At 43.3% G+C, this 14,968-nt stretch overlaps 1 protein-coding gene across 2 annotated transcripts in view; it reads left to right on the forward strand.

Moving 5' to 3' along the window:
• Positions 1 to 14,968, forward strand: part of LOC119167322 (uncharacterized) — a 60,857-nt gene that overhangs the window by 31,233 nt on the left and 14,656 nt on the right. For both annotated transcript variants that reach the window (XM_075866683.1, XM_075866684.1), the window contains exons 5-6: positions 13,124 to 13,210; positions 13,571 to 13,715. In XM_075866683.1, coding sequence (XP_075722798.1) covers positions 13,124 to 13,210; positions 13,571 to 13,715 — 232 coding nt within the window. The remainder of the gene's footprint in view (positions 1 to 13,123; positions 13,211 to 13,570; positions 13,716 to 14,968) is intronic.

Genomic DNA, 14,968 nt, shown 5'->3' on the forward strand with positions numbered 1-14,968 from the left:
TGTTAGTGAGTAAAGCAAAGGGAGACTTGACGTTTGCTCGCCTTACCTCCTTTAGACGAGGCGACGTGGGTTGGCCTGGAGCATTCGCTTTGCGGCTTCGGAAATAGTGGGATCTGGCGTGTTGTTGCGGCTTAAAAGGGCGTTTTTTCTGGGTCCTTGTTCGGGACCTGGACTGGGACCTCGACCGGGATCTTGACCGGAACTGCGACTGGGAAATCAACTGTGACTTTGTCTGGGATGTTGTCTGGGATATTTCCTGTGACTGTCTGGGGTCTATGCATGTAAGACTTTCACGCCTTGTGTGCGCACCCGGAGATTTGCCTTGAGCTCATCGGATGGGGTGTGTGGCTAAAGTGCATCTATCACGCCTTGGGTGGCTCTCTCGCCGGCCACCACATAGGACTTGACTGCATCTAGCCGTCCAATTAGCATCAAACTAGCGGTGTGACTCACTTTCTCGGCAACCTCTTGGTGTGGCATAGAGACTATGAAGATGTTCAAGCCAGGCTTGATGCGAAGCGAAAATTGCTCACCTGTAATCAAGCCTTTGCGTGCGGCTATCACCGCGTCGGCGAGCATCGGGCTTGTGAGACTTCTTTCTGTAAGGCCCTGGTGTGGCCTGACTATGACCTTAAAACCATAATTTAGAAGAGGTGAAAGTCTGTGATACTTCGGCTGCCTGCGTGGACGTTCCTGGGTCCACGCTTCAGCGGGTTGCAGCTGGCTAGCAACGCCGCCTTAGTACAACGTCTTTTGCTTGCTCTCGCGAGTCTGTGCCTTCCGCTGACGCAGTGTCAGCGCTACCAGCCAGTCTCCATTTAGCTCCCGCTGCCTCGGACTGCCGGCGTCTGATGTATTCGAGTCTTGCAAAGCCGCAAGATCATGCGCGTCTGCCTCTCGAAAGCCCATCCCATCCATGTACTCGCAGCCCGCATCTAGAGCTGACGGGGTGGAGGCAGCCATCGGCCGCTCAGGCCCCGTCGAGACGCTATAGGATTCGCTGGTGCCTTCTCGCCGTTATAGGCTTCACACTTAACCTGGAAAGACCAGGGTCGTAATGATGAGAAAAAGCAGGTTCTCACCGACAAGAGTGGTATTCAAAGGTGTTGAAAAAGCTTAGGATTTACGTCGCAGCCAAGAAAAGTCCGCCACACACGGAAAACTGACCAAAAAACTGAAAGTTGCCGAGCTTCATATGAGCGCGTCGGCACTCTTCGGGGCCCCTAGCAGCGTTGTCGGCAAACATGAGGGGTGAAGGAATCGGGCAGATAATTACATGCATAGGGAATCGAGAAGGGACTCAAGGTTAAATAGAATAGAATGGGGCTCAGATATTGAAGGTCGAATGGAAAAACACAATACCGAAAGACGGACGAGGCCCAAGACGGATAACGATTAGTCTAATAAAAAAGTAAAGGAGTCGTAGGTAGATTATTAGCCTTAAAGGGTGGCAGAAACGTGGGCACTTAAAATGAATGTCTTGGTTGCGTTGAATAAAACGGATCAGCCCCTACAAAACAGGGTTACGAAATGGCCAGGACTTGCCTTCCGACAATATGTAATGGCGAAATATACAATCCCATAGATCTGGACCCCAATGTTCACATTTGCTTATCATATATCCCGAGGGTCCATGTAACCACTACATTGGGGGGAGTTACAATTGATGAGAAACTACTTTTCCATTACGACTTGAAAAATACGTAGATGACACACAAACATAAACTGCAAACATTTCGAACCATCCATTAACAATTGATTTTACCCTTACTTCTACCCACATGCCACTTCAGGGTTGTGTCCAACAAAAATTGTTGTCAAAAACATGAGACATAAAGAATGGAAAATGCGACTAGCACAAGTTAGCATACAAAGAAAGCATGGTAATGCAATGTAGCACGCAGGAAATCCTCATTTTATTTATTGCATCCTTAAAGGCCCGAGGGCATTACATAAGGGTATGCGGTATGCAAAAATAAAGGTACTGAACTAAACTAAAGATATGGAAGCTACTCACTCTTACACTTCTAAATCCTACATTTTTCGTTAGCTCACAAATGTGTCGCAATTGCGCATATTTACAATATCACTTGGTATTTGTGTTAATATTCTCACAAGTTAGGCCCTACCTTGCGGAATATCAACTTTAGTTAACCATCGTACGATACTATGCGTAAAGGTCTTCACGGTGAATAGTCACCATTATTAAGACAAAAAACATAATCTCTTTCAGCGAAGCCTACCTTACTGTGAGCTCAGAATTCGGGATTAATTTGTTTTAGAAAGACCTCAAGAGGAGGGCATACGGAAACTCTTGAAGCACACTCGTAGAGACAAGGTTATTTGTGCACCGATGTGCAACAACTATCTACACGTAGGGTCAAAATTTCAAGATGTAAAATTGTGTGTTCATGTCAAAAACAGACAAAAGTTGACGACTGGTGCTTTTGCAACTGGTGAGAGATGCTATCATTAGCGGTGCGATGTCAGACATGAAGCCGCAGAAAGCTCATCCTCACCAGATGCGATCACGTGTGGCGCAAGTCTTATGTACAGGGTAGAGCTATGAATCATATCCATGAGGATAGGAAATGAGAGTAGTCAATAAACATTCGATAATAGATTTCAAAGTCCATCCAACAAAATGGAGTGACTTCGTCATATCTGCAAGTTTCTCAAATTAAAAGGGAATTTATTCGAGTCTTCTGAATGTTATATTGTAACGTAACGGCATCCAAAAGCTACCGATGCGATTGTGCTTTAAAGATACGCACTTCGGCGCATGTGATAACTGCGAGTATGTGGCCGTCGCAACGCGTCACATGTCGCCCAAGTACAAAGCGCTCTTAATGTGATCTTGCTACACTGCTGTCCTTTACTGTTAATCTCATCAGCGGAGCCTGTTTATTCATATTTTTTCTTTCACGCTTCAAAAAGGCGGGAATAAATGGAAGAAGTGCAAAAGAGCGGTGAGCTTTAGCCAAGATGGCAATGAATCATAGTCGCTCCATGACCAAGAACAGTTTCATTCTTGAAGTGGCATATTGATGAAAGGCGTTGTTTGGAAGACTTGCACCGCACTGTGCACGGTGGGAGCACAATTGATATGGTGCAACAACATTAGCCAACACTCGTTCAATCCCACACATGCCGCGTTTTTTCTACTACTCTATACTAATTTAGTCATTTTTATGCTCTTACGCGCAGAAGCCACAAGATTAACACGAGCGCACAGATTTTTTCTGTTTTTGTGGGTAAAAGGATAGGATTTGTACACCGTGTTACATCCCCGGGGAGCAAAAAGTCTTTCAAGTGTTGGAAATAAACTCAGCAGACCAACCAGTACAGTTCCTCCTAAGGTGTTTGGTGACTACAGAATGACTGAAACTTGCTGCTCTATTTAACTGTTAGGTGTACCACAGTGGGAAATACAATACAGAAGTAAAACACACCCAAAAGCACGCATGCCATATTTTAGAAAAGTCACAGCTCTGCCGCAAAGGCAAAGCAATGAACGCGATAGCAACAAATTGGAAGGTCACGATTAGAATTGCAAGCAGATCGAAACGTACCTCACGTTTCTCACGCACAGATGACACGCGAAACGTGCTCGCAGGTACAGATTGCACGCAAATAAGCGTCTCAGTTGTTACTTCGTTTTGTCTGAAAAGCGCCACCTTTTCGCATACGGAGGCTGTGCGACGATTGCAGGGATTTTTGTGCGCTCCGTAACTACAACAGAACGTTTCGGTGCAAGCCGAATGCCAGCCAAGATGTATGATCCTCCCAACCGGGACATAAGGGTGCATGAGAGATAATCCCCTAACCTCATTTCCGCTGGGAAAAGTACGCGTGGTAGACGACGGCCGCTGCGCGCATTGCGCCATCTTGCTGATAATGCTGAAAACACCATAGCCCTCCTCCCCACTTGATGCCAGCCAACAGCGGTAAGTGGTACATATAGATAGCTTGACGTTTAACTTAAAAGGAGGTATCTTTTGTTAGCTCAGTCGTTAACGCCTCGCATTCACGACGCGGTGGTCCCACATTCAATTCCGCACGCCAGTCTTCTTTTTTCTGGATTTTTTTCTTTCCCGCGTTTTCATATATATAGATACGTATACATATACGGTGCATGACGCCGACGCCAGCGGCGAAATCCAGCCGAGAGTGCTCTTTAATTGTTATCACAATAAAAATAACAGAAACGTTTAGTGACGTGGTGACCGAAACACAATTTCGCATTGCCCACCTGCGAGATTCATTCTACAGTTGTATTCTAATACGAGTAGTTCTTTCTCAAAGGAAGCTGCACTCTCACGTTTCATGTTAGCTTGTGCTCTCACAGTTGCTAAAACAATAAGCATGCTTCAAGAGCGGCTTTATACAACCGTCCTGGTTTTCTCTTCCATGATACTGGTGAACGCTGTATTCGCACGTGGTGTTAGTAAGCGTAGGCCGGATATCAGAGAGGTAAACATTTCACGACATGCCCTCCCAATTTTTTTCTGGAATGCCGAAAGTGCTGTATTATGTTCTCACCAAAGCACTTTTCAATAATGTAGGCTTGTATGATGTGCAAAATAGAACAGACTGTTCCGAAGTGAAGAAACAATATATCGCTACAGTTGTCGAATTTCTTGGACAGTTCTTTTCACCACAACGTCATATATCATAAAGGGGAAGCCTTCTTGTTTTGTGAATGTCACTCTAATGTAGTTCTAACGCCCTGTAAATCATAAAGTAATATAGTAGTAATTATACTGTACCTCCAAGGAGCAATGTGACTTTGCTACGTGACAGTCACAGCGTACATATGAGCAGCAAAGGTCGATGCACTTCGAAAGCGAGTAATGTGTTGGATTAATATTTCCCGCAATACGATGGTGTATTTTTGAAATGATGATGATTTCTTGTATGGTTGAAAGAATTATAACAAAAAGATCGAGTAACTCGAGAAATACTGGAAAAAAGTAGAAACTACCCAGTAAGCCTTTTTTTACACAATAGAGCGCGCTGTAACATTGCTCCTAACAAACTAAGGCCTCTTTTAGCTTCTCTATAGCAATATTTACAGTAATCTAAACGTAGCCATAACCATTTCGTAGCAAGCCCCGCCGTGGTGGTCTAGTGGCTAAGGTGCTCGGCTGCTGACCCGCAGGTCGCGGGTTCGAATCCCGGCTGCGGCGGCTGCATTTCCGATGAAGGCGGAAATGTCGTAGGCCCGTGTGCTCAGATTTGGGCTCACGTTAAAGAACCCCAGGTGGTCGAAATTTCCGGAGTTCTCCACTACGGCGTCTCTCATAATCATATGGTGGTTTTGGGACGTTAAACCCCACAAATCAATCAATCAATCAATCAACCATTTCGTAGCAGACATAATGTGCGAAAAGCGATAAATAACGTATCTACAATCCTTGATGAAAAAAAAAATCATGCTGTCTTCACGGAGTGAAGGATGATATAGGAGCTTGCTCAGGATTGATCAGGTGAAATCGTGAATTCTCCATACAAACTGCCTACCATAATGTAAAGACGTAAGACGTTGTTCAAGAGGTGATTGTGTATGCGCCTATATATATACAGAAGATTTAATAATTTCAACATCTATGCAGGCATATAAAACGATTATGTTACTGATTACAGAGATGGGGAGCGAGTTTTCCTTTTAGAATTGCAATATTGTGGTCTGTAGCGAGCAGGTCATGGGTTAGAGGTTGCTTTTGAAAGTTGGAGAAGGCAATGCCGATACAGGTTCCGAGTCGATGTTCTCCTGCCGCAGCTTGCGTACCGCCTCTTCTTCGCAGGCTCTGACTTCGGGGTGTGCCTGTCGACGAGACTTCTTCTCCAGCGCAGAGTGCAAATAATGCCTGACAGATTTGTAGTGGGCACCTCACTTATCAGCACAATGACGAATGGCATAGGGGCATAGTGAGTGTCTCTCTACTTGGTGAAAGTTACGGTGCGCCATAATGGGGACATTGCACAGCCTCTAGTGCACACACCGAGGAACATGACCTGAACATAAGAAGCTTGGAGAGCGAGCTCCTTAGATGTACTCTGTACTCTGTCTCTGTGCTTATCGACAGATAACGGCTTGCCATAACAGCTGAAATTAGGTGAGATGGAGACGAAAAATAGGAATAGAATGACTCTTACATTCACGTTAACGTTGAAGAACGATAAGTGTTGCAAACTTGTCTCCAATCTCTCATGACCGCATGCTTTCGCGCCTATTTGAATGTAAACATTCGAAGGATGTACGGATGTCTGCTTGGTTAGGATAGTAAACTGAGAAACTGTTTTAACTCCAACCAAAATTAGGTACGTCAAAATTTGTCAGCCCGACGCTTCGGAAACGACTGGGTTCGTTCCTCAGGGGTGACTGCAGCGATGTTGCAGCGGCGTTTTCAAGGCACTCGCGGGATGGTTAATGATCCCCCCCTCTCCCGTTTTGCCGTGGAGTGTAGTCCATGTGCATACACCGGGGAAGGGTTCCGAGAGAACAGTTGATGTTTTGAACCGTTCGCTGTACATGCCACGACTGCAGTAGTAGCCTTCTCCTCCAGGTACATGATTTAACTTCGCGAAAAACGGAAAAAAGAGTTCTTTTCTCTCCTTTCTTGATTTCATTTGTTTTTTTTTTTGCATAGTTATATTATGGCTCAGTACCGACTCGCCCAACCTGCCATTGTTGTTCTCCAGGTGGTCTCGCTTTCAAGGATGGTCGTTGCGTTGAAATTTATCTGGTGGTCAAACGTCTTATAATGCTGAGCGACGGCGCTGCGCTGTTTGTTCAGCTTCCGGGCGTCGTTGGCGTGTTGTTTGAGTCGTTCTAGTAGGTTTTCCGTCTCGCCGATATACAAAGAAGGGCACTGGGCCCACGGGAGTCGGTAAACGACACCGGAAGTCCCGTCCGTTGTTGGCTGGTCCTTCGGGCGGGGGAGAAGGCAGCTCAGCGTGAACGAAGGCACACGCACAACTGAGTATGCGTTATATCTACACAGCGCACTCGCTCGAAAGATTACGAACGATGTACTCCCATTCTGTTGTATTGAAGAATGCATTCATAATGTGTTTCTTTTGCGGCTCTAAGCTTAGATTTATTCAAAACAGCAGGTCTTATTTATGACATTTTTTTATTTTTTGCAGTTTCTGTGCACAAGAGAACGTATATGTACTTACAAAACAAGCACAAGCGAGTATGTTCAATGTAAAGTAGACCGAGTGACGAGTATCAGTCAGGCATCCATTATCTTCAGGCGGTATTACTTCTATGATGAACAACAGTAAGGTATCTCCACTACTCTTTAAAAAATTAACATCTTTACTTGCTAGCATTACTTACCATCATCATCATTAATTGCAAACCACTCTACACTGGCACGATTAATATTGCTTCATCAACGAATTCTTGACAAACTAAGCATTTCCCGTTCTAAGTACATCTCTATTGCAGACAGAAGAATAACTAACTAGACTAAAACATTCATATACAATAAATGAACACCGCTTTTATACCAATTCTTTTAAACACTCCTTCCGCCCGCTATAGCCATAAGGCCGCGGAACAACTTACCTTCCACTAGTACCAATACCTACTTTGTAACCACTTTTTAATCACTACTTAAAAAATACGTAGATGACACAATAACATAGCTACGTTTCGCACCATCCATTAACTATGGATTTTACCCTTACTTCTACCCTCATGCCACTAACTACCTTTGAAAAGTATGCGTTCTCGGTACTTCTTTTGTTAAGCTTATGCACGTGTGACTGATTGTATGACCTAATCGTACCTATATTAATATTTTATGATGCGTCTGTGTGTTAAAGTTAAATTTCACTGTTTTATATAGATCTTCTGCATATGTGAATTTATATTATTACGTTGTCATTAGCAAAAGTGCTCTTGTTATTTTGCATGAACTATTCCTTTTATACTTCTTAAAACTGTTATACTTACAAGTTGTGCCCTTCCTGCAATAATCCCTTAGGAATTGGCAGTATGTACTAACTAAATAAGTAAATAAAGAAGTAAATAAATAAATGAATAAATAAACTTTATAACATCACACTTATAGCCACTGGACCAAAAAGAAACTCCAGGGAATATTTTCGGCGGAGCAATGCGACGTAATGCAAGTCCGAAACCTAGGTATGTAGAGGACGCTGCAGTTTTTTATGCAATTCTCAGATATCCGTGTGGCCACAGTGGAAGAATCGTAGACTGCAAACTATAGCTTTCCTTCAGTAGGTGCTTTAGTTGATAATTTCCTTTTCTTTTTTTAAAGACCTAGTAACGTTTACTCGTGAACAACAACCCTGCGTTAAATTTTTATTTACGCTCTGAGTTTCTTCAATATTTTGTGTTTTGAATGCAAAGCATTTCTTAGCAAACTTCAGCGCCTTTGAGCATATCTGTCTATATATCTATCTATCCAGCCGCTTACGTGTAGGTGCTGTCGTGATCACCCCCTTAATTTGGGGTGAGTCAAAATTAGAATGGGGGGGGGTAAAATCGTTTGACACATATGACACGCTGGTCAAGGCAATAATATTGTCACAATCCCGTCACGTACATCGCCAAACACTTCCCGCCAGACAGTGACACATACCCAATGGCGGATATGTACCGCTTGTATGCTGGTGTCACAAAACGAGCGCGCAAAAAGGGCGCGCCGCCAAATCCTCGCGACAAAGCGCCGGAGAGACGCCTCAAGGTCAATGATGAAAAAAAGAAAACAAGCATCCAAAGACTCTCCGGGCGCGCCTTTCTCTCCCTCGAAAGCGTAGGTTCGCCGACGAATCTCCTCACTTCGGCGGCCGAGCAATCCCTGGAAAGTTCTCGATGGAAATGGGCGTGGTGATGCAGGGTTGCGTCATCTTTCGCGGACGGCCCTCGTACCGTCTCGCGCTTTCCCCAGCCTTCACTGCGTATCGCGCTGACGAAATGATGAGAACTTTCTGGAATCTCGCGCGGAAGGTATTTAATCGAGCAGCAGAGATGGGAGATCAGGAGAAGAAGGAAGTTAGCGCCAGTGTGCGTGGGGTTATTCCGCCGCGTCTGTCGGTGAAGGTTTTGTCCTTAGTGACAAAGCAGGAGAAGACGAAAGTATGCGCCAGAGTGCGTAGGGTGTTCCGCCTTGTGGGCGAAGCCTTTTGTCTTTCGTGACAAAGGAGGAGAAGAAGAGGATTTCCACCTGAGGGGTGAATACTCGAGCTACAGGCAAGAGTGTGTGTCTACCGCTATCGAGCGAAGACGCGTGGCAACAGCTGCGTGTGTGAAACCGACGTGTTTCCGGCGAAGAAGTTCGGAGCCTGGAGAGCGGCCAATTGAAGAAGTGAGGTTTCCTAGAAGAGAAACTTCGGGGGCTGCGGAACGACAACAACGCTCGACTTTGAGCGATTCTCGGAAGAGTATCATCCAGACTTTTGTTCCAAGAACTGTAGACTGAATAAGTTTTCTAACTCTTTAGTCTTTAAGTGCCTTGGTTGTTCGATGCATGTGACTGCATTGTAGTGCGTATTGTTGTCTGTGTCCGTTGTTTGGAGTGTGGCTGATTGTACTGCGTAGTACGTTGTTTGATTGGTATCATATCATATTCAACTATTGTTGAGTGTGCATGCTTGTGTATCGTTTTGATCTGCCATAATTGAGAATATAATTTTGTTTTGTTTATCAACTCTCGGCTTTGACTTGTTCTTTGGGCCACAGCTGGCGTCCGCTGGCGCGCCAAATAGGACCACTTTTAAATTGTCCACGCTTTCGTGGTGCGGTTCGGGGGGCCGATACTTCGGCCCTTGGAATTAGCCCGGCAATCGCCTCCCTAATTAACGGGACCCATGACAGCTGGAATGTGCCACAGGTGATTGACAATTAGTATCTACCACGGAACGATCAGAACACACATGGGCAGTTCTAACGCGCGAGCGTTATGAAATACCCGACGTCGGTAGTGCCGACCTGACTAATGCGAAGAATATAGGTGTGGGTCCCAGCTGGAATCGAACCCAAGCATTCTGCATGGCAATGAAGAGTTTTACCACAGAGCTACGTCAGGTCTCGGCACCGCTTTTGAAATAGACAATAATATTTGTGAAACTTCAATAGTAGTTTCAGTGCTGCCTACCCAATTTTATGAACATTACATATGTACTCTATCGGTACGGCCGTAACTTCAGGTTAACGTCAACTGTGGTTAGTTCCCATGCGCTGAAGCTTATTTATGTAGCAGTGTTTTGGGCCAGCATGTTCACGAGCATCAGATCTTCACATCAGCTTCTGGCGTTTCTCTAATACACATGTTCCAGTTGGCAACGTTGCGCAAGTGCAAACAAGTGGTTATATAAACATCTGCAACTCTTTAACATATGTCTGTGCGTGCAACATTTGCACGTATATTTAGCGTAATTTCTTGACGTGTCGCTCAATCAAAAAATTGCAACACAGTCACCTTCCCTCCGCATGCTTCACATAACGTCGATTCACAGATGCGGTACATGGAATCTGCCTAATTTTCTCACGTAGCGAGATAAAACACCATTATCGTCTGCAGTGCTTATAATAAATGCAGTAACAGATACGTGCAAAAGCGATCCTTTATTGTGCGGCCACCTTATTTTCCACGTTTAGGTGCACTACAAATCACGCTTCTGCAGTTTAAAACTGTAAGTGTCCTTCACTTGTGAATATGAATATCTTGAAAAAATAATGTTACCTAGGCGAGGTGAAGGTAATCGGACGAAAAAAGGCGTACTGACTATCTGGACTTTGAAGAACATTGCATGAATCAGGATTAGGAAGTTTAAAACTGCAGGTACCGTACTTTTGTAGATATTTTGCGCAAATAATATGACGTGGTCGTGACGGTGAAGAAGGTGGTACTCAAAGTATTGAAAACGTAACGTTTTTTCGGGGCAAACTTGTGCCCACGACAGGAGATGTCAAATGAATACACGGTGTACGTTGATAGCGGCGAAAATGGCGTCGGTTGTCACAGGCTGTCGGTAATGGGACCAGTGGCAAGTAATGACGGCATTTATTCGAGCCTTATCACTCGAGACTACGTTCGTTTCAGAAAGAACACCACTGTTCGTACTTGCAGACTAATGCATATCAGAAAGTTCCAAAATAATATTGAAGGTTCTTAGACATTCAGGTGCGGCATGTGCAAGGCAGTAGTTATGCGTGTATGCACCAAAAAAGCGTGCGTGGCAGTAATTTGTGTCTTCACTAACAAACATAGTTGATTCAATGTTTCATTTCCTGGGTCTTAACACATTGATACACTCGTTAACAGCTGCACTAATTGCAAAAGATTTACGTACTATTCTTCAGACAATTTCGTGAAACATGCGTGCATTGTCTTCTTTAAGAAAAAGGATTGCCAAAACACCGGGGCACAGGAGGGCTCATATAATATTTCATTTACAATTTATAGCTCCATGCAATGACTAGCTGCCTGTGATAGGGGTTTCGGTGCTTTTGCATGTCGGACAGTACTCGTACCACCAAGCACATTTTCGCAGACATGTCGCTGTACTATACGAATGCAAATAATCTCACTTTTAAACATGGATGCTTCCCTAGGCTAAATTTTTACAGTTACTATGCTGACTCCCCTAAAATTTATAAGCAGGGAAAATGCTTCAAAAACAATGTTTAGCCAGCGCCACTGAGTCCGACATTTACGTATTGCTCAGTATATGGTGAGTCACTGCAACATGATACGTCGATGTATGTCAAAATGGCCGAGCCCCTGCTTACCAAATGGAAACACTTCAATATAGGGAACGTTGCTATGGCACCAGAGTTGTGGCGCTCCTTTGCTGCCTCTGGAATGCGCCTCTGTGACATCTCAACTTAAGAAGACTGTGAAATTCCTGAAAACTTCAAGAGTATCACTGCAATGAGTAGAAAGTTCGGTTCCAGACCATCTTTCGCCCCGCCGGAAAAAGTAGCGCTGAACAATATTTCTGCCAGTCACGGGTTGGAAGAAGAGCGCCCACGCTTCATGGCTGAAAACAGACTAAAGAGGACGAAAATCTTTAGCGGGAAGAAGCATCATGTAAAAAAAAATAAATGAAGTTTGGTAATAAAAATAACTTGCAGTTGCTTGCCTCAAACAAGCAGGGTTGCCTTGTTATTTTACTTCAGGGGTTACTTCAGGAAAATTAAATGACTGCACTTAGGAAAAGTTTTGTTAGTATTGACAAAAAAAAAACAAGCGAAGTTCAGGACGATGCTCTCGCCTTACTCTTTAACCACAGTCTTGAGAAGCTCACTCATACAATAAAGCTTTCTTACAATTGTATCTTGAGCTGTTTTTTGAAAATAAAATACATAAGCCAGCTGCTCTGTTTAGGTCTATTCTGCCGGAAAAAGATTTATGGCATCTTTACGCTTCTAGATTTTTTCAAAATCAACTTATTAGCTTGAAGGTATTGGATCCTGTTTGTGTACCAAGTTCCGATAATTTCGTCACCTTCTTACCAACTCCAAACTATGGTAATAGCATTATTTTATCATTGATGTCCAGGACTGGTGTTATCGCATTGGGCATTGTGTCTAATGTGAACTGTAGCACAGTGAATTGATAAGCATAGTGACCAAATAGAATTTAATAATAAATGTGGCCTATGAGGAGTAACTGTCCCATGTTCCTACTTATGTAGGAGCAAAAACGTTCTTATATATGAATATGGGAACTGTAATATTTTGCAATCGCATTGGTCAGTTGGCTAGGGAAATTATAGAGGTTTCCATGTCACTGAAAAAAAAGTCATTGGATTGTATTGGTAGCTCTGAGCAATCGTGAAATGTCTTCTTTGGTGAATCACCGGAAAGTCATAAATTTATTGTCATTGCCACACGTCGTACCTATATGTAGGTTTACTAAGCGCGTTTTTTTTATTTACCCATTGTAGATTCAAGTGCAATGGTTCGCCTGCCATCTCAATTTTTTTCTGCCTTCTCTTTGTGCGTTGCTTCATACGTAAACATACACAGTTCTATCCCCCATAGGTGAATGTTCTACTTTATTGAAATATGAAAACTAGTATTCCTGTAAATTTAGGTAGAGTTTCTGACCTTATTGATTACGACGTAATTTTGCAGATAATATTTTTCTCTCCATGGAGAAATTGCTTTACATGACAAGAAAATATGGCTGCGCTGTAATCATGGTTACGCAAGCACAATATGGTGAGTGACGCATGCTACTCTACGAAAAACATGTGCCAACATTTTTTTTTTTTTGCGAACACAATGGCAGGAACTATTCTCACGAATCGAGCATGTGGTGCCTTTTGGAGAGGGTTTGTTTTGTGGAAGGTTACTACAATTTACAATGCGCCGCACCATTCTGGCGGCCTTTATGAAAAGTACCTTACGTTTCTATGGCCTCACGAGGTCACGTGACATATGCAAGTATGCTGCAATAACTATCTACACCTCACATAATACAAGTATATAAATCCTAGTTTTAAAGTTCAGTGTTCAGTTCAGCTCCGTGATTTGTTTCACGGTGGCAATGATGATAAGCATTCTGGTTTCTCTTTGCAGGTCGAGAGCCGTATTATGAGTTGCGAGTTTGGGAATCATTCTTGAAGCAACGCCCTAATCTGAAATGTGTGAGAGAGTTTCAGAAGCACGCACATAAGGGGCAAACTATATATGAACCGTTTTGCCACCACATCCTTCTCATTAGGTGAATTGCACAATACGCATCCTAAAGCTGAGAACACCCTTTAAATAAGTGCAATATCTTTTATGGGGAAATTGACACAGTGCAATTTTAGTTCTTCCTCACATAGCAAATGATGTACTCTAAAAAAATTGAAGCTATATTGCGCTTAGCGCAGATACGCTTTTGCTCTTTCAAAATAAAATTGTTTGTATCAACAAGATAAATGATAAGCCAGCATGTCGGCTTGAACACGTTTCCATGTACCACGTTTTGTTTTTCTCTATATAAACACGTACAGTGGCATAAATTCCTACAAAGCCTCAGAACAATATTAAAAGCCTTAGAAAAATTAAAGAGGCAACTGAACAAACTACAAATGAACGTTGTTTCCTTTAATGTTTAGCTCGGTTCCTGGAACATCGCATAGGGGAATAACGTCACCTACAGGCTTTACGTTACTCAAACTACTTTCATCTACATTTTTTGTATTGTCATGAAACTGAGCACGCAGCCCATTTCACAGCCATTGACGATTCATTGAACCACGTACGGTCTTCATCCAGGAAGTATCAAGCAGAACTGCACCTCTTAAAGCTCCTGATTTAGCTTAGTTTGGATTTGTAGCATCAGAAGTTAACACCCTTGAAAGGTAGAAAGCAGGGAAAGCAGAGATTCATTTTGAAACAGCGCAAAGTATAAAAGACACCAAAAGCAAAACGAGACAAACACTGTTTTTTATTATTCTTATTACTATTTGGCATGTCAGGACGCAACCATTTCACGGCATAGGCAAACGGCAATGAGCGAGGTCCGAATTGCCAGATTAGTTAGGTAGATATAACTACGCATAAGAGAGACCACTGTACAAGTAGAAAAGTGTAGAAGAAGGGCCACTAGGGCTTCTTTTGTGTCCGTCGTTTTCGCGCTCCTTCAAAATGAACCCACACAAACTTTTCGAAAAACACAGTTGTCTTTCCGAAATACACAAACAGAACGCGCGTAGTCTCACGGAGAGATTGAACAGCATGATAAAAGGTCCTATGCATCTGACATGCAAAACACAATGTACCATTGTTCACCTGCAAGCCTTTTACCCCAACTGTATAGGTATAACGTATTCTATTTTAATATGCCAGACTATATTTTTTAGAAAGAGGCACCAGCCAGTGACTGGTTTGTTTTTATTCGCTCAAATACACATGGCTGAAAAGGAGCTTTCTTTAAGCTTCCTTATTTTAGTTTTGCTGACATTGGAGACTGGTTTACTTGCATGC

Source organism: Rhipicephalus microplus, chromosome 6 (assembly GCF_043290135.1).
Source record: "Rhipicephalus microplus isolate Deutch F79 chromosome 6, USDA_Rmic, whole genome shotgun sequence".
NCBI lineage: Eukaryota > Metazoa > Arthropoda > Arachnida > Ixodida > Ixodidae > Rhipicephalus > Rhipicephalus microplus.